Source organism: Triticum aestivum, chromosome 6D (assembly GCF_018294505.1).
Source record: "Triticum aestivum cultivar Chinese Spring chromosome 6D, IWGSC CS RefSeq v2.1, whole genome shotgun sequence".
NCBI lineage: Eukaryota > Viridiplantae > Streptophyta > Magnoliopsida > Poales > Poaceae > Triticum > Triticum aestivum.
The window spans coordinates 45,254,033-45,272,726 of record NC_057811.1 but is presented as its reverse complement, the minus strand read 5'-3'; the positions used below and the strand labels follow the sequence as shown (position 1 = coordinate 45,272,726).

General features: G+C 43.3%; 1 protein-coding gene across 1 annotated transcript; it reads right to left on the bottom strand.

Annotated features, from left to right (window-relative positions):
• Positions 1-16,579: 16,579 nt before the first annotated feature.
• Positions 16,580-18,384, bottom strand: LOC123142401 (wall-associated receptor kinase 3-like). The gene is made up of 2 exons (XM_044561330.1): positions 18,311-18,384; positions 16,580-17,765 (listed from the first exon to the last, which is right to left on the bottom strand). The coding sequence occupies exons 1-2, from the start codon at positions 18,382-18,384 to the stop codon at positions 16,580-16,582; spliced, it is 1,260 nt and encodes a 419-aa protein (XP_044417265.1).
• Between the last annotated feature and the right edge of the window lie 310 nt (positions 18,385-18,694).

The window sequence follows — 18,694 nt, the reverse complement described above, 5'->3', positions numbered from 1 at the left end:
GTGTTCCCTTGAATTCTGGAGTCTTCTTTTCTCCTTCAACGTAGTTGGCCCATACAGTTTTCTTGTGGGTGTTAAAATGCAATTGCCATCTTCTTAAGAGCTGCGTCCTTGACTTTCTGCACATCTGCATCAGTGAAATGATCTGGTAGGGTGAAATGTTCCATGAGAGATTCCCAAAGCGTTTGTTTTGCTCTGTCGTTGACCCAAGTAATATCTGGACGTTTCTTTGCTGGCTCTTTCCATTCTTGAATGGAGCTCGGGAGTTGGTCCTTCACAAGAACTCTGCACTGACGAACGAACTTGTTCGCAATGTTCTTAGGTGCTAGTGGTTCGCCATTAGCTTTGATGGCATCGATGTTGTACTTCACGCCCTCCTTCAACTTTTTGCCCTGGCCTCGCACTGTCCTGCTGCCTGTAGAAGCAGATTTGCTCGATCCGGAGGGCTGAAAGAAGAAAGATAGATTCGTTAATATATCTTCAAATCAATTAAAACATGTGATGATCACCAGATGCCTGCTTATATAAATATACCTCGCCGGTCTCTGTTATTTCGAGATCAACATTGTTGACGTCATCATAATCATAATCATAGTTCATGACTTCATCAATTCGGTCGTCGCGATCGAATATCATATCATCACCCTCCCCGGTATTGTTCAGATATTCAGAGCCGTCATAGTCTTCATTCTGATCATCTGGCCCACGAGGGCTGCATATGATCTCGAACAGGGTCTCTTCTCCCTCTCTGCCGGTATTGTCCGCCATAGCTTTTATTTAACTAATCCAGAAGAAATATAAAACAATTTAGTATTCAAATTACAATGCATGGATGCAATCAATAAGGAAAAACTGAATCATAGTACATAATATATAATCTCGAATACATCGTCTCGAATAATACATAATCTCGAATACATTGTCTCTAATAATATATATAATCTCGAATACATCGTCTTGAATATTTTATATCGAATACATCACTAGCTAGCTAGCTAATAAAGATCAAATTCTACAGAAGAATCTAGGCCACTCGCGGTTCTTGAGGCGCGGGCGGTGGACACCCAAAGAGAAGGAACCATCACAGGATCATATGTCCGATCATCTGCCCAAAGAACCTGCCAGGTATTGGAGAACCTGACGTCCATAGCAGCCATGTAGCGACAGACATGCTCGTCCTCCTCCCTGACACGGCGACGCACCACCTCCGGATGGGCCGTCTCCCTCTGCACCGAATGTGGCCCACGCGAACGCCACCAAAGGAGATCAGGGTCGACGACGGGACCTGGGGCCGGGTTCCTCACCAAGTGGCGCGCCCTTGAAGGTAGCACCTCCCAGTGCCAGCCCGGCGGAGCCCAGTCCCGGACATGGGTCTCGTCGCGAACGGGTCGACGACGAGGATGCGGGCCGGGCATCGTCGAAAACAAAAACTATATGCAAATGTAACATTTTTTAAATTATTGGATTGTGATATCTTATATACAAATTCTAAATTTCTATAACTAAAATTATAAGAAACTAAAAAAACATCGATCATCGCCTAACAATTTGAAATTAATCTAATTCATCTAGCTAAAACTAACATTTCTAAAATTTCTAACATTTCTATATACTAAAATTTATAACATTTGTATAAAAAACAGATAAAACCTTTGACATTATATTATAACTAACATGTCTATATACTATTTAACATTAATCTAATCTAATTAATTAATTCACCTAAAACTTTGTATGAAAAACAGAAAAAACAAAAAACAAAAAACAGAAAAATTGTGTGTGTGTGTGTGTGCGCGCGCGTGTAGTGTGTGTGTGCGCGCGATCGCGGCCGGCACCGGCGGCGGCGCGCGGTGGAGGGAGGAGATCGAGGCCGGGGGGCGCTCACAGCGCGCGCGGGCGAGGTCGAGGTGACGGCGAGGTCCAGGCGACGGCAACGGCGAGGCGATTTCGACCAAGGCGACGGTGAGGCGAGGGGACAGCGACGGGGACGGCGACGTACGACGCGTGACGTACGGGGCGGCGGCGCGACGGGGACGGTGACGACGGGGACGGCGACGGCGCGGGACGGCGGGGCAACGGCAGAGAGAAGTGGGAGATGAAAAACTGAATTATTTCGAAGTGTTTCTTATATAGGATTGACCTTTAGTACCGGTTGGAGCCACCAACTGGTACTAAAGGCCTGTTTTGGCCAGGCCAAGCGGCAGGAAGCGCGCCCCCTTTGATACCGGGTGGTGGCTCCAACCGGTACTAAAGGCCGCCCTTTAGTACCGGTTGGAGCCACGACCCGGTACTAAAGATCGTGCGCTGCCAGGCGAGAGGCACAAAGATTAGTTCCACCTCGCCAGGCGAAGGGCAGCCACACTGGTTTATAAACCTAGCCCTGGCTGCTCTGTCGAACTCCTCTATAAAGCAGGTTTCTGGGCCAAACTATGGTGCGCTGCCCTGTGAGCCTGCTGGCCCTTCTAGGCCTGAATTTCCACACCCGAGGTCTGGCAGGCCCACTGGGCAGCGCCCCAACAATTTTTTATATAGTTTTTTTTCTTTTCTGCATTATTTATTTTCTTCTATTTATTTCTGAGTAATTTTTTATACAGTTTTTTCTTTTCTGCTTTATTTATTTTCTTCTATTTATTTCTGAGTAGTTTTTTATATATTTTTTCCTTTTCTGCTTTATTTATTTTCTTCTATTTATTTCAAAAGAGATTGTCCAGTTTGTACACGTAGTGCATCAAGTTTTTGCCGTGATCCTCTCTACTTTTTTGCACACATGCTATGCGGGTGAATTGATGATACCATGCCAAGTTTCAACCTTTTCAGAGTTTATTTGTAGTGCTTTACAATTTCAGGCCCATTTAGCTCAAAACAAATCAGTAAATGCATTAAAAATAGCAAATTATGTCAGAAAGAGTTTAAAGTTGATGACGTGGCATTGAATGGTGCTTGCTGAACGCAAAAAAGTCCGGAGTTGTAATAAGTTATTAAAATTTTGAATTTCCGGTGTAACAGATGAGTTTTCGTCCAAAACCCTGATACTTCGAAAGAGATTGTCCAGTTTGTACACGAAGTGCATCAAGTTTTTTCCGTGACCCTCTCTACTTTTTTGCACATGCTATGCGGGTGAAATGATGATACCATGCCAAGTTTCAACCTTTTCAGAGTTCATTTGTAGTGCTTTACAATTTCAGCGCCATTTAGCTCAAAACAAATTAGTAAATGCATTAAAAATAGCAAATTATGTCAGAAAGGGTTGAAAGTTGATGACGTGGCTTTGAATGGCGCCTGCTGAATGCAAAAAAAGTCTGGAGTTGTAATAAGTTATTAAAATTTGGAATTGCCGGTGTAACAGATGAGTTTTCGTCCGAAACCCTGATACTTCGAAAGAGATTGTCCAGTTTGTACACGAAGTGCATCAAGTTGCCGTGACCCTCTCTACTTTGTTGCACATGCTATGCGGGTGAAATGATAATACCATGCCAAGTTTCAACCTTTTCAGAGTTCATTTGTAGTGCTTTACAATTTCAGGGCCATTTAGCTCAAAACAAATCAGTAAATGCATTAAAAATAGCAAATTATGTGAGAAAGGGTTGAAAGTTGATGACATGGCTTTGAATGGCGCCTGCTGAACGCAAAAGAAGTCCGGAGTTGTAATAAGTTATTAAAATTAAGTGCATCAAGTTTTTGCCGTGACCCTCTCTACTTTTTTGCACATGCTATGCGGGTGAAATGATGATACCATGCCAAGTTTGAACCTTTTCAGAGTTCATTTGTAGTGCTTTTCAATTTCAGAGCCATTTAGCTCAAAACAAATCAGTAAATGCATTAAAATAGCAAATTATGTCAGAAAGGGTTGAAAGTTGATGACATGGCTTTGAATGGCGCCTGCTGAACGCAAAAGAAGTCCGGAGTTGTAATAAGTTATTAAAATTTTGATTTGCCGGTGTAACAGACGAGTTTTCGTCCGAAACCCTGATACTTTGAAAGAGATTGTCCAGTTTGTACACGAAGTGCATCAAGTTTTTGCCGTGACCCTCTCCACTTTTTTGCACATGCTATGCGGGTGAAATGATGATACCATGCCAAGTTTTAACCTTTTCAGAGTTCATTTGTAGTGCTTTTCAATTTCAGGGCCATTTAGCTCAAAACAAATCAGTAAATGCATTAAAAATAACAAATTATGTCAGAAATGGTTGAAAGTTGATGATGTGGCTTTGAATGGCGCCTGCTGAACGCAAAAAAGTCCGGAGTTGTAATAAGTTATTAAATTTTTGAATTGCCGGTGTAACAGATGAGTTTTCGTCCGGAACCCCGATACTTCAAAAGAGATTGTCCAGTTTGTACACGAAGTGCATCAAGTTTTTGCCGTGACCCTCTCTACTTTTTTGCACATGCTATGCGGGTGAAATGATGATACCATGCTAAGTTTCAACCTTTCCAGAGTTCATTTGTAGTGCTTTTCAATTTCAGGGCCATTTAGTTCAAAACAAATCAGTAAATGCATTAGAAATAACAAATTATGTCAGAAAGGGTTGAAAGTTGATGACGTGGATTTGAATGGCGCCTGCTGAACGCAAAAAAGTCCAGAGTTTGAGAGCACAGAGTGAGGGTGTAAACATGTAAAAATATACATCAAAAATACATTGATCATCAATGATCTTTTTGTGTATAATCTGAATTGTCAATATGAGTCCTCAACGGTTTAGAAACCGGTGAAGACTCATATTGCGGCCACAAATTCTACACATAGAGTTCAATGAAGACCAAGTGCTTGTGATAGTTTGAGAAGTAACATATTTAAGGTGGTAAAAGCCCTGTTAGCCGAGCGAGGTGGGACTAAAAAACTGCTGCAACTACAAACCTCTAGTATCGGTTTGTGATAGGAACCGGTATTAAAGGCGCTGGTGGGGCCCCAGCCGGACCACGGCGTGCCACATCCTCTTTGGTACCGGTTGGAGCCACGACCCGGTACTAAAGGTTCGCAACGAACCGGTACGTACTAATTAGCTCCGCCCACCTAGCCGTTCGAACCGGCACTAATGAACACATTAATGCCGGTTTTGTTACAAACCGGTACTAATGTGCTTCACATTAGGCCGTTTTTCTACTAGTGATAGGAGTCAAAACAAAAATAAATATTCGAACCTTAAATTATAAAATTGATGTGAATAAACCCCAACATAGTTGGTTTTGTAGGAGGTTTTGCATATATGGTTGTCGAACATGCCACTTACCAAGTTGTTTTGCCATGCGTTATCGCATTTCAATGTTTTAAAGGAGCTTATATAAGATGAGGTCATCATATCATCTTTCTCTATTTTCTCACTACTGCTGAACAGTGGCTGGCAGGGCGTCCGCCATTATTTGGCCAGATTACTAGTGGCAGGTGCAAATACATGCGCCCCACGGTTATGCTTACACCTATAAGCCATTCTGTAGTAGTGTCTCCTAGTGCAAAAAACTATCCATTATTTGTACCGACTTTCATTCTTCAAGGCGTGAATTGGCCTTGTTTTAAGGAAGATTAATTTTATGGTCAAATTAAGACATTGTAACTTATAAAATCACAGAAAATTCAGATTAAGACTAAACCTTCCAGTCAACACTCACTATGCTAGAAGATGGTATTAGGAGAATAAGAACGTATGACAATAACAACTGCATGTTGCATCTAGAGTACCATGTAGTCCTTGGTTGTGAATTAACATACATAATTATGAAAGTAACTTACATGTGTAGTAACTCTAGATTAATCCATGCTAATACATATGTAAGTATTTTATGTTTACATATGCAAGATAATAAATTTGAGTAAGGAAAAAGCAAGATGCATTAACTGTAGACGTTCTCTGAAAAGGTACAATATGGATAGAAACCTAAAGTATATGAATGCTGGCATATAATTATTTTAACCAATATATTGAATTAGAGGAGTCCATTTGGCACCATTTAGAACTAATAGAGAGCTATAGGGGTAGCCCAACAAATTCCATCTCACAAAAGTTTTGTTCATCTTGGTTCATGAGATTACAGAAGTTATAACCATGAAGCTACTACATTATGCATTGAATGAACACAAGTGAAAAGAGCCGAGAGTGTACTTGGAATAAAAATGAAGACCAAACAAATCAAGCTATAATAATCATATACCAATCACAGCTACAATTAGCTAGCCACCATCAATACTTAAGGTACATGTTACATCCTCTATAATTAGCACCCTAACCCGTCACCCATGTCACTTCCAACCTCACATATATATGTGACACAGTCTTCGTCATTATGTCAGGCTTTTGGAATCTAAATCATTCAAGTTACAAATGAGACCACTTTAATCCCATCACCAAACCGCAATGATGTTTCACATCCTTAACAAATTAGATAAACTTAACCTATTAAATATTCCAATATATCTGATGAATCATGTTAGTGTCAACCAGAGTAGATCGGAATAACTCGGGAGAGTTATTTTCTTTCATGTGTACTCCTTCAACATGGCACAAAACATAATGATGTCTAAACAAAGGAAGTGTAGGGAGACTGAAGTAGAACAAGAATAATTGTCACATGCTAAAACTTTAACATTTGTGGTTGATGCCAATGAGCTTTTGTAGTAATCAGTGTCCACGTGACCACATTGACCATAGTAACGACATCAAGAAGGAAGACTATGGTATACATAGATGTGTGTCATCTAGTCTAGTCAGCGGCGTCAGGCAGAGCACACGGACACACCTACGAGAGAGGCCACGAGGGTGCAGGCAAGTAGTTGGTAAGTGCGTGGGTCGATTTAGGCATGGAGGACAAAGGGCGCGTTTGGCATTCCATAGCAAGTAGCAGAGGATTGGGTTGAGCTCGAGGAAAAGGATTGGAACACCGTGAGGCGAGCGTAGAAGTCTGGCGGCGGTGTGGTCGGGGATGGGGATTTTGTGCAGCAGCAGGAGGTCACGGGCTGGTTGATTCCGGAGTGGAGGCGGCGGTAGTTTGCTGGCAACACTGCTGGGGTTGAACTGGAGAGTTTGGCTACCGATGACAACTTGATATCCGCACAAGAGAGCATGTGACGAGTTTTCGTTCAATGATGGACGAGAAGGACAATTCTTAGGTAAGATGCTTCCGTCACACATGTGAGTAAGTTTCTTAAGACTTGAGGTAAAGATCCAGATGATCTAATAGCTATGACTATGTAAGGTTAAAGTTTAAAGGCTTTGTTTTTCGTGGGATTTTCTAACTATTCTTTTTTTCTGGTTAACTTGTGTTACCGTTTTGCATGATAGATAGATAGATGTCAGCTGTTCCAATGCAAATTCTTTTGGGTTACCGTTTTGCATAGTCTTTTTATTATTACTAGCAAACATGCCCGTGCGTTGCAACGGGAGAAAATAAGTTGGCGTGCTTCGCTGCGAAGCAAATGCCAATTGTCCCAATTAGGTTGGTATGGTAGAGAATAAATTTGACGATGACAAAAATGATGAATCAATTAACAGTAGGACTCTTTGGGGCGCTAGCCAGAACATCGGACATGAATCCTAGTCAACTAATCGGGTGAACAACTCTATATTTAGATTAGAATACTGATAATAAAAATATCGCACACATAGTGCTTATTTTTATTTACTGACATCAGATAATAAAAATGCGGTATACATTGTCCAACGCCAAAGCAGGTATGCTTCTATTGTGTGCTAACCGTGAAATCCTTGTCGTATAGATGTTAACGTTTTATGTTCATGTTATGTTGTGATATATGTAGGATTGAATCTTTGCTTAGCCTGTTGTGCCTCAATTCACGGTTAGATGTAAATTGATCTATTCTATCTTTCTTTTGTTCTGACTGCATATTTGCTTTTTTCGTGCGCGTTCTTTTGCCCTCGTGAGTTTTTTCAAGAATGTGTTGATTAAAAATAAATTGATTAGATTCTGCATCATAATGAGAGCATATGTAACTACTCATAAATTAGTTTAATTACACTGCACATAAACATTAGAATATATGTGTTGTTTAAATAGTAATGATTTACTTCTTCCATGTACCCCTTTTTAAAACTGTGGACCATTTTGGCTTGATGAGGTTCAAGTTTTTTGGATAAACAGCTTGAAGTTGAAGTTGATATTTGCTGTTAGAGAATAGTTTAGACAAACATAACAAAATCCAAGCTGGCAAAAAAAATATTTACCATCAAACCGGGCAACGTGCATGTACTGACAACAAAAACATGTGTGCACGCATGATGGACCTGGAGATATTTATCCGTCTGTGAAGGATCCAAACCCAATCAACAGTAACTAAAAACAGGAAATCATTTACCAGTCGATATGCGTGCACAAGTTATCACCCAAAGTATCACGTTAGCTACCCTCCAAAAAAATGTATCGCGTTGGCTGATTGCTAGAAGAACCTGCAAAGGTTGTACACACGTTATCTCCTCAGTTTATTTTGCTGGAATTTTATCTATTTATGGGCCTAGCCCAATAAATTTCAGAAATTCCTAATAAATCCTAGAGGCCCACTTAGCCCATTCGTGCAAGGCAAGGGACACTACTAAAGTTTAGTCCCACATTGCTAGTTTAGAGGGAGTTGGACTTCTTTATAAGGGAGGTTCTTTCCCCATATGTATGAGCATGAGAACAAGAGGGACATCCACGCGCGCTCCTCCTCCGCCGCCCGCCTTGCCACGGGTTGTGGGAATGAGCCAATGTCTAAATTTTTGCCACGCACGCACGACGGGTATACGAAAGGTCCGCTGAATTCGAACGGCGCGCCTCTTCGGCCGCTGCTTGTTCGTTTCGTCTCCCTCCGTTGCTTCACCTCCCGCCGCAGCCTGTTCGCGTCCTTCTCCTGTGCCTATATAAGAGAGGTCGCTCCTCTCCAGAGAGACACACCAGAAGCTCCTCTTCCTCTCGCCACAAAGTTCCGAGCACTGCGCTGCTGCTACGTTCTTCCCCATCCCGGCTTGCGGCGTGCACCGCAGGTCGGGACAGTAGGCCTCCGAAACCGCACCTTTTGAGTCCTGTACGGGAGAAGGGTGATAAGGTTTTTGGGGAGCGCTCTGCGCGACTACTGGCTTCTTCATCACGGACTCCGACGACTACTTCCCCGACGACGACTTCTTCCCCGACGTCGACTACCTCAGCAACGATATGGCTGGAGAGGATGTCGACCCCAAGTCCAGTGCTTCTGCTGCTGCTGTCCCGTACGTGTTCATGCTCTTTCTGTTAGATGTCATGACACAGTTCTTTGCTCTAGTTTCTGCCCTACATATGATAGGGTCTACTTCATATATGCAACTTCATCTAGTGTCTGTTCTAGATGTGTTTAGTTCAAGTTCATATATGCAGATGCTATTTACTTTCTTTCCGTCAGATTGCATGACTTGCTTTATCGCGGCTATATTAGTCATGCTTTATCTAGTATTTCTGTTAATAAAATCATTTGGTAAATTGCTCATATTTCCAACAATCCAAAAACCTTATTATAAGCAATTTACCCCGAGTGGTTTTGCTGCTTCCATGAGACCTCCTATGTTTGAGGGTATCCACTATAAGAGGTGGCGCGTGAGAGCAGTCTTATGGTTTCAAACCATGAGTTGCTATGACGCCACTCTTGGCAAACCTGAAGGAGAGCTTGATGCTCAACAGACACAAGCTTTTCAGAAAATGGATACTCTGTTTAAGGCTGCTCTCTTGAGTGTTCTTGGTGAGAACATAGTTGATGCTTATGCGTCAATTGATAATGGAAAAGATATGTGGGATGCACTCGAGGCCAAGTTTGGGGTCTCAGATGCTGGCATTGAGCTGTACATCATGGAGCAATTCTATGATTACAGGATGACTGAAGAGCGCTCCGTGGTTGAGCAAGCTCATGAGATACAGTCATTTGCTAGAGAACTTGAGCACTTCAGTTGTATGCTACCGGACAAGTTTGTTGCCGGAGGTATCATCACTAAGCTTCCTCCTTCATGGAGGAACTTTGCTACCTTACTGAAGCATAAGAGGCAGGAGTTTTCCGTTCCGGATCTCATTGGCACTCTTGATGTGGAAGAAAAGGCGAGAGCAAAGGACACACGTGCTCGAGGTATTGAGGGAGGATCTAGTGCCAATCTGGTACAGAAGAAGAACTTCCAGCCCCACAAGTTCAAGAACAAGGGCAAGTTTGATGGTAAAGCAAAGTTTGATGGGAAGAACAAGGCTGTGCAACACACGAACTTCAAGAAGAAGAATGACAAGAAGAAAGGTGCTTGTCATGTGTGTGGGGATCCTGATCATTGGGCTCCTAGTTGCCCTAATCGCTATGACAAGCGTCATCCTGGGAAAGGCGGCAAGACCGCTAATGTTGTCATTGGAGACACTGACATAAAGGATGCTGGGTATGGTATATTTCCCACTATTCTTTCAGTATGTCATTCTCCTGATTGGTTGATTGACACGGGTGCTAATGTGCATGTATGCGGTGATATTTCCATGTTTTCGTCTTATCAGACCGCAGGGACTTCAACCGTGCTGATGGGCAACGGTTCAAGTGCTTCTGTTCGTGGTGTTGGCACGGTCGATCTGAAGTTTACTTCGGGGAAGATCGTGCGGCTGAAGAACGTGCATTATGTCCCCTCCGTCAATAAAAATCTTGTTAGCGGATCTCTTCTGTGTAGAGATGGCTACAAGCTTGTCTTTGAGTCGAATAAATTTGTAATATCCAAGTATGGAACCTTTGTTGGTAAAGGCTATGAGTCAGGAGGCCTGTTTCGTTTATCCTTATCAGACGTTTGCAATAAAGTTGTTAATCATATTTGCAACAATAGTGAATCAAATGTGTGGCATTCACGTCTTTGTCATGTTAACTTTGGTTGCATGTCGCGACTAGCGAAGTTGAATTTAATCCCTAGTTTCACCACTGTCAAGGGATCTAAGTGTCAAGTATGTGTGCAAGCTAAGCAACCTCGTAAGTCTCACACGACTGCGGAAACGAGAAATCTTGCACCACTAGAGCTCATACATTCAGATCTATGTGAAATGAATGGTGTTTTGACAAAAGGTGGAAAGAAATATTTCATGACATTAATTGACGACTCCACTAGATACTGCCGTGTGTATCTTCTGAAATCTAAGGATGAGGCTTTGAACTTCTTCAAGATCTATAAAGCTGAAGTGGAAAACCAACTTGATCGGAAAATCAAGAGGCTTAGGTCCGACCGTGGTGGAGAGTATTTTTCCAATGAATTTGATGCTTTTTGTGCGGAACATGGTATAATCCATGAGAGGACGCCTCCCTACTCACCTCAGTCAAATGGGGTGGCCGAAAGAAAGAACTGTACTATAACTGATTTGGTTAACGCCATGTTAGACACATCGGGTCTCTACAAGGCATAGTGGGGGGAGGCGGTATTGACGGCATGTCATGTCCTAAACCGAGTCCCCACAAAGAACAAAAAGATAACTCCATTCGAGGAATGGGAGAAGAAAATGTTAAAACTCTCTTATCTGCGAACATGGGGTTGTTTGGCGAAAGTCAATGTTCCAATTCCAAAGAAGCGGAAGCTTGGACCAAAGACTGTGGATTGTGTTTTCCTGGGATATGCTTTTCATAGCATTGGCTATAGATTCTTGGTTGTAAAATCTGAGGTACCTGACATGCATGTCAGTACGATCATGGAGTCGAATGATGCGACTTTCTTTAAAGATATCTTTCCCATGAAGGATATGTCTACCTCGTCTAATCAGGAGATGCCTAGTTCATCGAATCAGGAACTAGTTACAATTACCGAACCTGCCATTTCGATGGAACACTTTGAAAATTCTGTGGAGGAGAACAATGAAGTCCTACTAGGAGCAAGAGACAGAGGATTGCAAAGTCCTTTGGTGATGATTTTCTTGTGTATCTCATAGATGACACTCCCAGTTCTATTTCAGAGGCCTATGCATCTGAAGATGCTGACTACTGGAAGGAAGCGGTTCGTAGCGAGATGGATTCCATCTTGGCGAATGAAACTGGGAGATAACTGATCGTCCTTATGGGTGCAAACCTATATGATGCAAATGGGTATTCAAGAAGAAGCTTAGGCCTGATGGTACTATTGAAAAGTACAAGGCTCGGCTCGTGGCTAAGGTTATACCCAAAAGGAAGGTGAAGACTTCTTTGATACTTACTCACTTGTGGCTCGACTGACCACTATTCGAGTTCTACTTTCACTAGCTGCCTCACATGGTCTTCTCGTTCATCAAATGGATGTTAAGACTGCTTTCCTAAATGGAGAGTTGGCCGAGGAAATTTATATGGAACAACCACATGGGTTTGTACTAGATGGTCGGGAAGGAAAAGTGTGCAAGTTGCTGAAGTCTTTGTATGGACTCAAGCAAGCACCCAAACAGTGGCATGAGAAGTTTGAAAGAACTTTAACCGCTGCAGGCTTCATTGTAAACGAAGCTGATAAATGTGTGTACTATCGCCATGGTGGGGGCGAAGGAATTATTCTTTGCTTGTATGTTGATTACATACTGATTTTCGGAACAAATCTAAATTTTATTATGGAGGTCAAGGATTTCCTATCTCATTGCTTTGAGATGAAGGATTTAGGAGTGGCTGATGTCATTTTGAATATCAAGTTGTTGAGAGACGATGATGGTGGGATTACATTGCTTCAATCTCACTATGTGGAAAGATCTTGAGTCGCTTTGGCTATAGTGACTGCAATCCCTCTCCAACACCATATGATGCGAGTGTGTTACTTCGAAAGAATCGAAGAATTGCTAGAGATCAATTGAAATATTCTCAGATTATTGACTCGCTTATGTACTTAGCCAGTGCTACAAGACCTGACATCTCTTTTGCTGTTAGCAAACTTAGTCGGTTTGTCTCAAAACCAGGAGATGTGCATTGGAAAGCTCTAGAGAGAGTTTTGCGTTATTTGAAAGGCACTGCGAATTATCGAATTCACTACACTGGGCACCCAAAGGTGCTTGAAGGATATAGTGACTCAAACTGGATCTCAGATGCTGATGAGATAAAGGCCACGAGCGCTTATGTATTCACTCATGGAGGTGGCGCTGTTTCTTGGAAGTCTTGCAAGCAGACCATCTTAACGAGGTCAACAATGGAAGCAGAACCACAGCACTAGATACAGCTACGGTTGAAGCAGATTGGCTTCGCCGGCTCTTGAATGACTTGCCGGTTGTTGAGAAACCTGTACCGGGTATCCTTATGAACTGCGACAATCAAACTGTGATCACGAAAGTGAGCAGCTCAAAGGATAACATGAAGTCATCAAGACACGTTCAGAGAAGGTTAAAGTCTGTCAGGAAAATGAGAAACTCCGGAGTTATTGCATTGGATTATATCCAAACATCTAAAAATCTGGCAGATCCTTTTACTAAGGGTCTATCACGTAATGTGATAGATAATGCATCGAGGGAGATGGGTATGAGGCCGACAATATGAGTTGTTCACAGTGGTAACCTATTCTTTATGATCGGAGATCCCATGAATTAGATGTGGAAGACAAGCTGTTGATCAACTGAGAGGAGAGTATCCTTACTATTAACAATACCACTCCATGAAGATGCAATACTCTCCTAAAACTGTATGGCAGGTTGATGTATATCTTAATGTGTTCTAAGTGGCTCATTTAAGCAGAGATGTTGTCCTGCAGAACATCTTTTGAAGAACACACCTATATGAGTCTGATTGTTAAACGTCGCAATCTATGAGAATAGGGTTCTCTCTAGTAAACTCATGAAAGGTCTCGGAGTATGACGCATAAGCTCCACCCGCGGGGAAGACCCACGGTAGCCACGTATCGGTCAAGGCTTTATGTGAAGCTAGATTCGCAGAAAACTTGCAGTTCAAGGCCCAGTCCACTATTAAAGTTGCTTACTAGTGTAGCATAGAGTTCTAGGTGGAAGTTCAACTTAACAGTCTCCACTGTAGTAACGGTGTATAAAACAGTGTTTTGAAACTAAAGGCAAATTCTATGTGCCTCTAGGATCTGGTGGGGGATTGCTGGAATTTTATCTATTTATGGGCCTAGCCCAATAACAATTTCAGAAATCCTAATAAATTCTAGAGGCCCACTTAGCCCATTCGTGTAAGGCAAGGGACACTACTAAAGTTTAGTCCCACATTGCTAGTTTAGAGGGAGTTGGACCTCTTTATAAGGGAGGTTCTTTCCCCATATGTATGAGCATGAGAACAAGAGGGACATCCACGCGCGCTCCTCCTCCGCCGCCCGCCTTGCCACGCCACGCCTCGTCACGACGCGCCGCGGATTGCGCCTCTTCGGCCGCTGCTTGTTCGTTTCGTTTCCCTCCGTTGCTTCACCTCCCGCCGCAGCCTGTTCGCGTCATTCTCCTGTGCCTATATAAGAGAGGTCGCTCCTCTTCCTCTCGCCACAAAGTTTCGAGCACTGCGCTGCTGCTACGTTCTTCCTCATCCCGGCTTGCGGCGTGCACCGCAGGTTGGGACAGTAGGCCTCCAGAACCGCACCTTTTGAGTCCTGTACGGGAGAAGGGTGATAAGGTTTTTGGGGAGCGCTCTGCGCGACTACTGGCTTCTTCATCACGGACTCCGACGACTTCTTCCCCGACGTCGACTACCTCAGCAACGACATGGCTGGAAAGGATGTCGACCCCAAGTCCAGTGCTTCTGCTGCTGCTGTCCCGTACGTGTTCTTGCTCTTTCTGTTAAATGTCATGACATAGTTCTTTGCTCTAGTTTCTGCCCTACATATGATAGGTTCTAGTTCATATATGCAACTTCATCTAGTGTCTGTTCTAGATGTGTTTAGTTCAAGTTTATATATGCAGATGCTATTTACTTTCTTTCCGTCAGATTGCATGACTTACTTTATCGCGGCTATATTAGTCATGCTTTATCTAGTATTTCTTTTAATAAAATTATTTGATAAATTGCTTATATTTCCAACATACCACCATACCACCCCAACAGCTCTGCTTTTTCCCTGCAACCCGGCAGAGCGGCTGGCTCACTCCATCACCACGAGATGGGACGACTGGGAGCAAGAGCGGCGGTGAGCAGTGCTGGTAGCTTTCATGGTCCGGGGCGATCCCTTCCGCCAGCCAATGCGCCCTGCTACGACTGTGGCGGCGTCGGTAGTGGGGACGGGGAGGCGCGGCCGTCAAGCCGGGCTTCGGCAACGCCGCCAGCCAATGCGCTCGCCGACTTGGACCCGGCGGCCGCGACCACTACTCGTCGGCAGGGGTCTTCAGGCTGCTCCGCTGCTCCACAAGCCGGCCACCAATTTAGTTAGCTGCGATCATCCTTTTTTTAAGGATCGGCTGCGACCCTTTTTTGTTAATCTGGGCAACGTAGACTCTCTTCCTCGATGATTGGTGATGCTATGCGGCCTCTTCTTTCCACCATCAGGCCACGACGGCCTCCCGCATTCCACAACTACGGATTTCATGCGCCTCTTCTCAACCTCTTTGATTGGTCTCTCTGCAACCTCTGCCTCTTCCCACCCTATTTGATTGGTCTCTTTGCAATCCCTTTGTATTAGGCTGCTTTTTTTGAATTTCATCCCTTTTTGGCTCGTTGATTCTCGCAACTCCAAACATATATAAGTTGCTATGCTTTGATGTAAAGAGGCGGGGTGGGACTATTAATTAGAACATGAAAATTTAAGCAAACTCCGTTTGCTGCAGCCGCAGTGGAGGGAAGGGCAGGTCATGAGGCCGACCTTTTTCAGCGGGCCATAAACTTTTTTGGCCCATTATTGAACTTACGAAGCTGCACAATAACCAACGGGCGTAAAATTATGGTAGCGACGATGACATACCAAAAAACGGACGAAATTATGGGAGAAAGAAGCGATCACCGCTTTATTATTAAGAAAAGATTATTCTTGTTTGTTTCTCAGCCATACGGCCAAGTACTTTTTACCTTTTTACTCATCGAGTATAACATAGACGCCCACCACCACCATGCACAACTATTGATGTTAATAACATAAGATTGTTCTAATACCAATGATTAGCTCCAACCAAAAGTGAGATGAAACAAGTTGAATGTTTAGTGTTCGCATAATCATGCACCCTTTGTTATCGGAACTGAGGCCATTTATTTGAACTTCAAGGTGAGCTGATTCAAGCCGGCGAGTAGACTGGAAACTCCAAGGGTAAATGGGTACTCATGCTACACATCTAGAAATTTTAATTGCCCTTAAAGCAAGTGTTTTTCCGTGTTAAAGATATATGGAATCTCATGTTTTAAATAGGTTTTCCTAATTTTTTTTGTTATTCTAGTGAATGAAATGAGGCTTTACTCAGGAGCCATCCCATGAAGCCAATGGCCATGCAAATTTTACATTCTTAAACCAGAGCTAGTATCTTATAGTATAAGGAAAAACTATCAAGTATTGTTTAGTTACATGAGGTATAAAAATAACCTCCATGCTAAACAATTGACTAGAATGAGCTTCCAAAACAGACCATGAGTTTATAATAAATGCAAAAAAAAACTGAATAGCTAACAAAACTACGCTAAATTTTTAGAAGAAGTTTAGGAGCATATTCTCATCAAGGTAACCAAGTGCACATAATCTCCGAGAGATAATTGCACTCAATTCTTGTGTAAGCGGAACTACCGCGGGTATCTTGCAGATAACATAAACTCTTCTTCCATACTATATTGTCTGCTAGTCAACCCCTCTCTGATTCTTTCATCTCTATGTAACAGGGAATCAACTATAGTATTAACATCCGCCTTAAATCCCTTAGATGATTGAGCGACTTGCAATCTCAATTCCACTTCTCTCATGGTTGGTCGTTCCCTCCTTCTTAATTTTACACATGCTACTGCAATTCCAGCGATTTCTTCAATTAGGTTACCACCCTCATTCATAACTTGTGGATCTAATATTAGTGACAAATTGCCTTCTGCAAATAAGGTAGCAAAATGTTCCACAAGGATATTGTCTTCGCTAGCCATATAGTCAAATGGCTTCTTTCTAGTCATCAGTTCTATAAGCATAGCACCAAAGCTATAAACATCACTTTTTGCTGTGAGGTGCCCTGTGTGCAAATACACTGGGTCTACATATCCTAGTGTGCCTTGCACCATTGTTGTTAACCCTGATTTCTCCAATGGAATGTATCTTGAAGTTCCAAAGTCTGCTATCTTTGTTGTTAGAGTATCATCCAGAAGTATGTTAGCAGGCTTGATATCTCCATGGATGATTGGTATTAAAGTTCCCGAGTGAAGATAGGCTAGCGATCTGGCCGTTTCTGTTGCTATTCGTAGCCTGTCATCCCATGATAATGATATCGGTCCTTCAACATGAAGATGATCACGAAGAGTTCCGTTGGATATGAACTCGTAGACTAACAATGGGACTTCGGTTTCAAGGCAACAACCATATAGTTTTACCACATTCTTGTGGTTAATTTGTGATAGGATAGCAGCCTCGTTAATAAACTCATCAGTCTCCCTTTGAGATACCGTCTTTGGTTTTTTAATAGCTATAACATGGAGGTCAGGCAAAATCCCTTTGTACACGGTACCATGCCCACCACTACCAATTTCATGACCTTGATCAAAATTGTTTGTTGCCTTCTCTAGCTCTTTCAAGGTCATGATCATTTTCTCTGAAACATCAGCTCTTTGAGATGCCAATTGTCGCAGCAATTGCCCACGGTTTCGCTGGAAATACTTCCCTTCCGACATTTGGGCCCTCCGATGCTTAAATTTGTTGAAAACAAGGAATGCAATGAGAGCCAAAAGTACAAGGCCCGTCCCACAAGCAACTCCAATGATGATGCTCTTCGTGCTGGAAAAGATAAGCGCTGTCATTCATTTTGTACCGTATGTGTATAGATACTATGGTAGATATGAGTATATACAGATAGAGAAATTGATACTATGTGCCGTAATGTAAGACCTTTTTTGACACTAGTGTAGTGTTAAAAATCGTCTTATATTATGAGACGAAGGGAGTGCAATCTAACAATAAAACTTCAAATGACAAAAGGAATAGGTACCGCTCGTCTTGACGACCCGGCAGGCAGGTGGGCACCCCCATCGGCGTCGGGGCCGGGCTTGTCACATCACCCAATGCTGCTGGTCGTCCAGCGAAAGTGAGCAGCGGCATGAGTAGTAGTGCCGCTGCCGCTATACCTACCGCCAAGATGGTTATTTGTGCCATTGTTATGGTCTTACGGAGTATGGAGTATGGATGGAGGCGATGAATGGTGAATGTGAGCGAGCCCTTTTGCATGCTTTTATGAAGAGGAAGCAGGGCCACCGATAGATTCATGCCGGCGCCAGCTGTTCCAAGTACGTACGTACACGGAGTCACGGATCCACCAGTTTCACGTGGAGAAGATGCGGTCCAGCAGCTCGATGCGCGCCCAGTCGACCGAATCAACGGTGAAGCGCAGAGTTCCCATGGCGCCGGAGCTCTGAAACGTGCGCGTCTGCTGCAATCCCGAGCCCGCTTCTGTCCTTGTTTCTTGACGCGAAGATCGATTCTCTCTTCCACGCGGAGACGAGATATCTCTCCAGTCTGGCCGCCCAGCGCTCGAAGGTAGCTAGCACCTTTAGGTTCCATTTGACTGCTGTTCCCGTGGAGGCTCTGCAAGTCAACCACCGTCACGACGTCGTCTTCAGGGCCGTCCGTCCCCCGCGTCGTCATTTTCTCTCTCAAAGCCTGCGATCGTAGACCGGGCGCCCTTCCTCCCTTTTTGGCATCCGATCCCC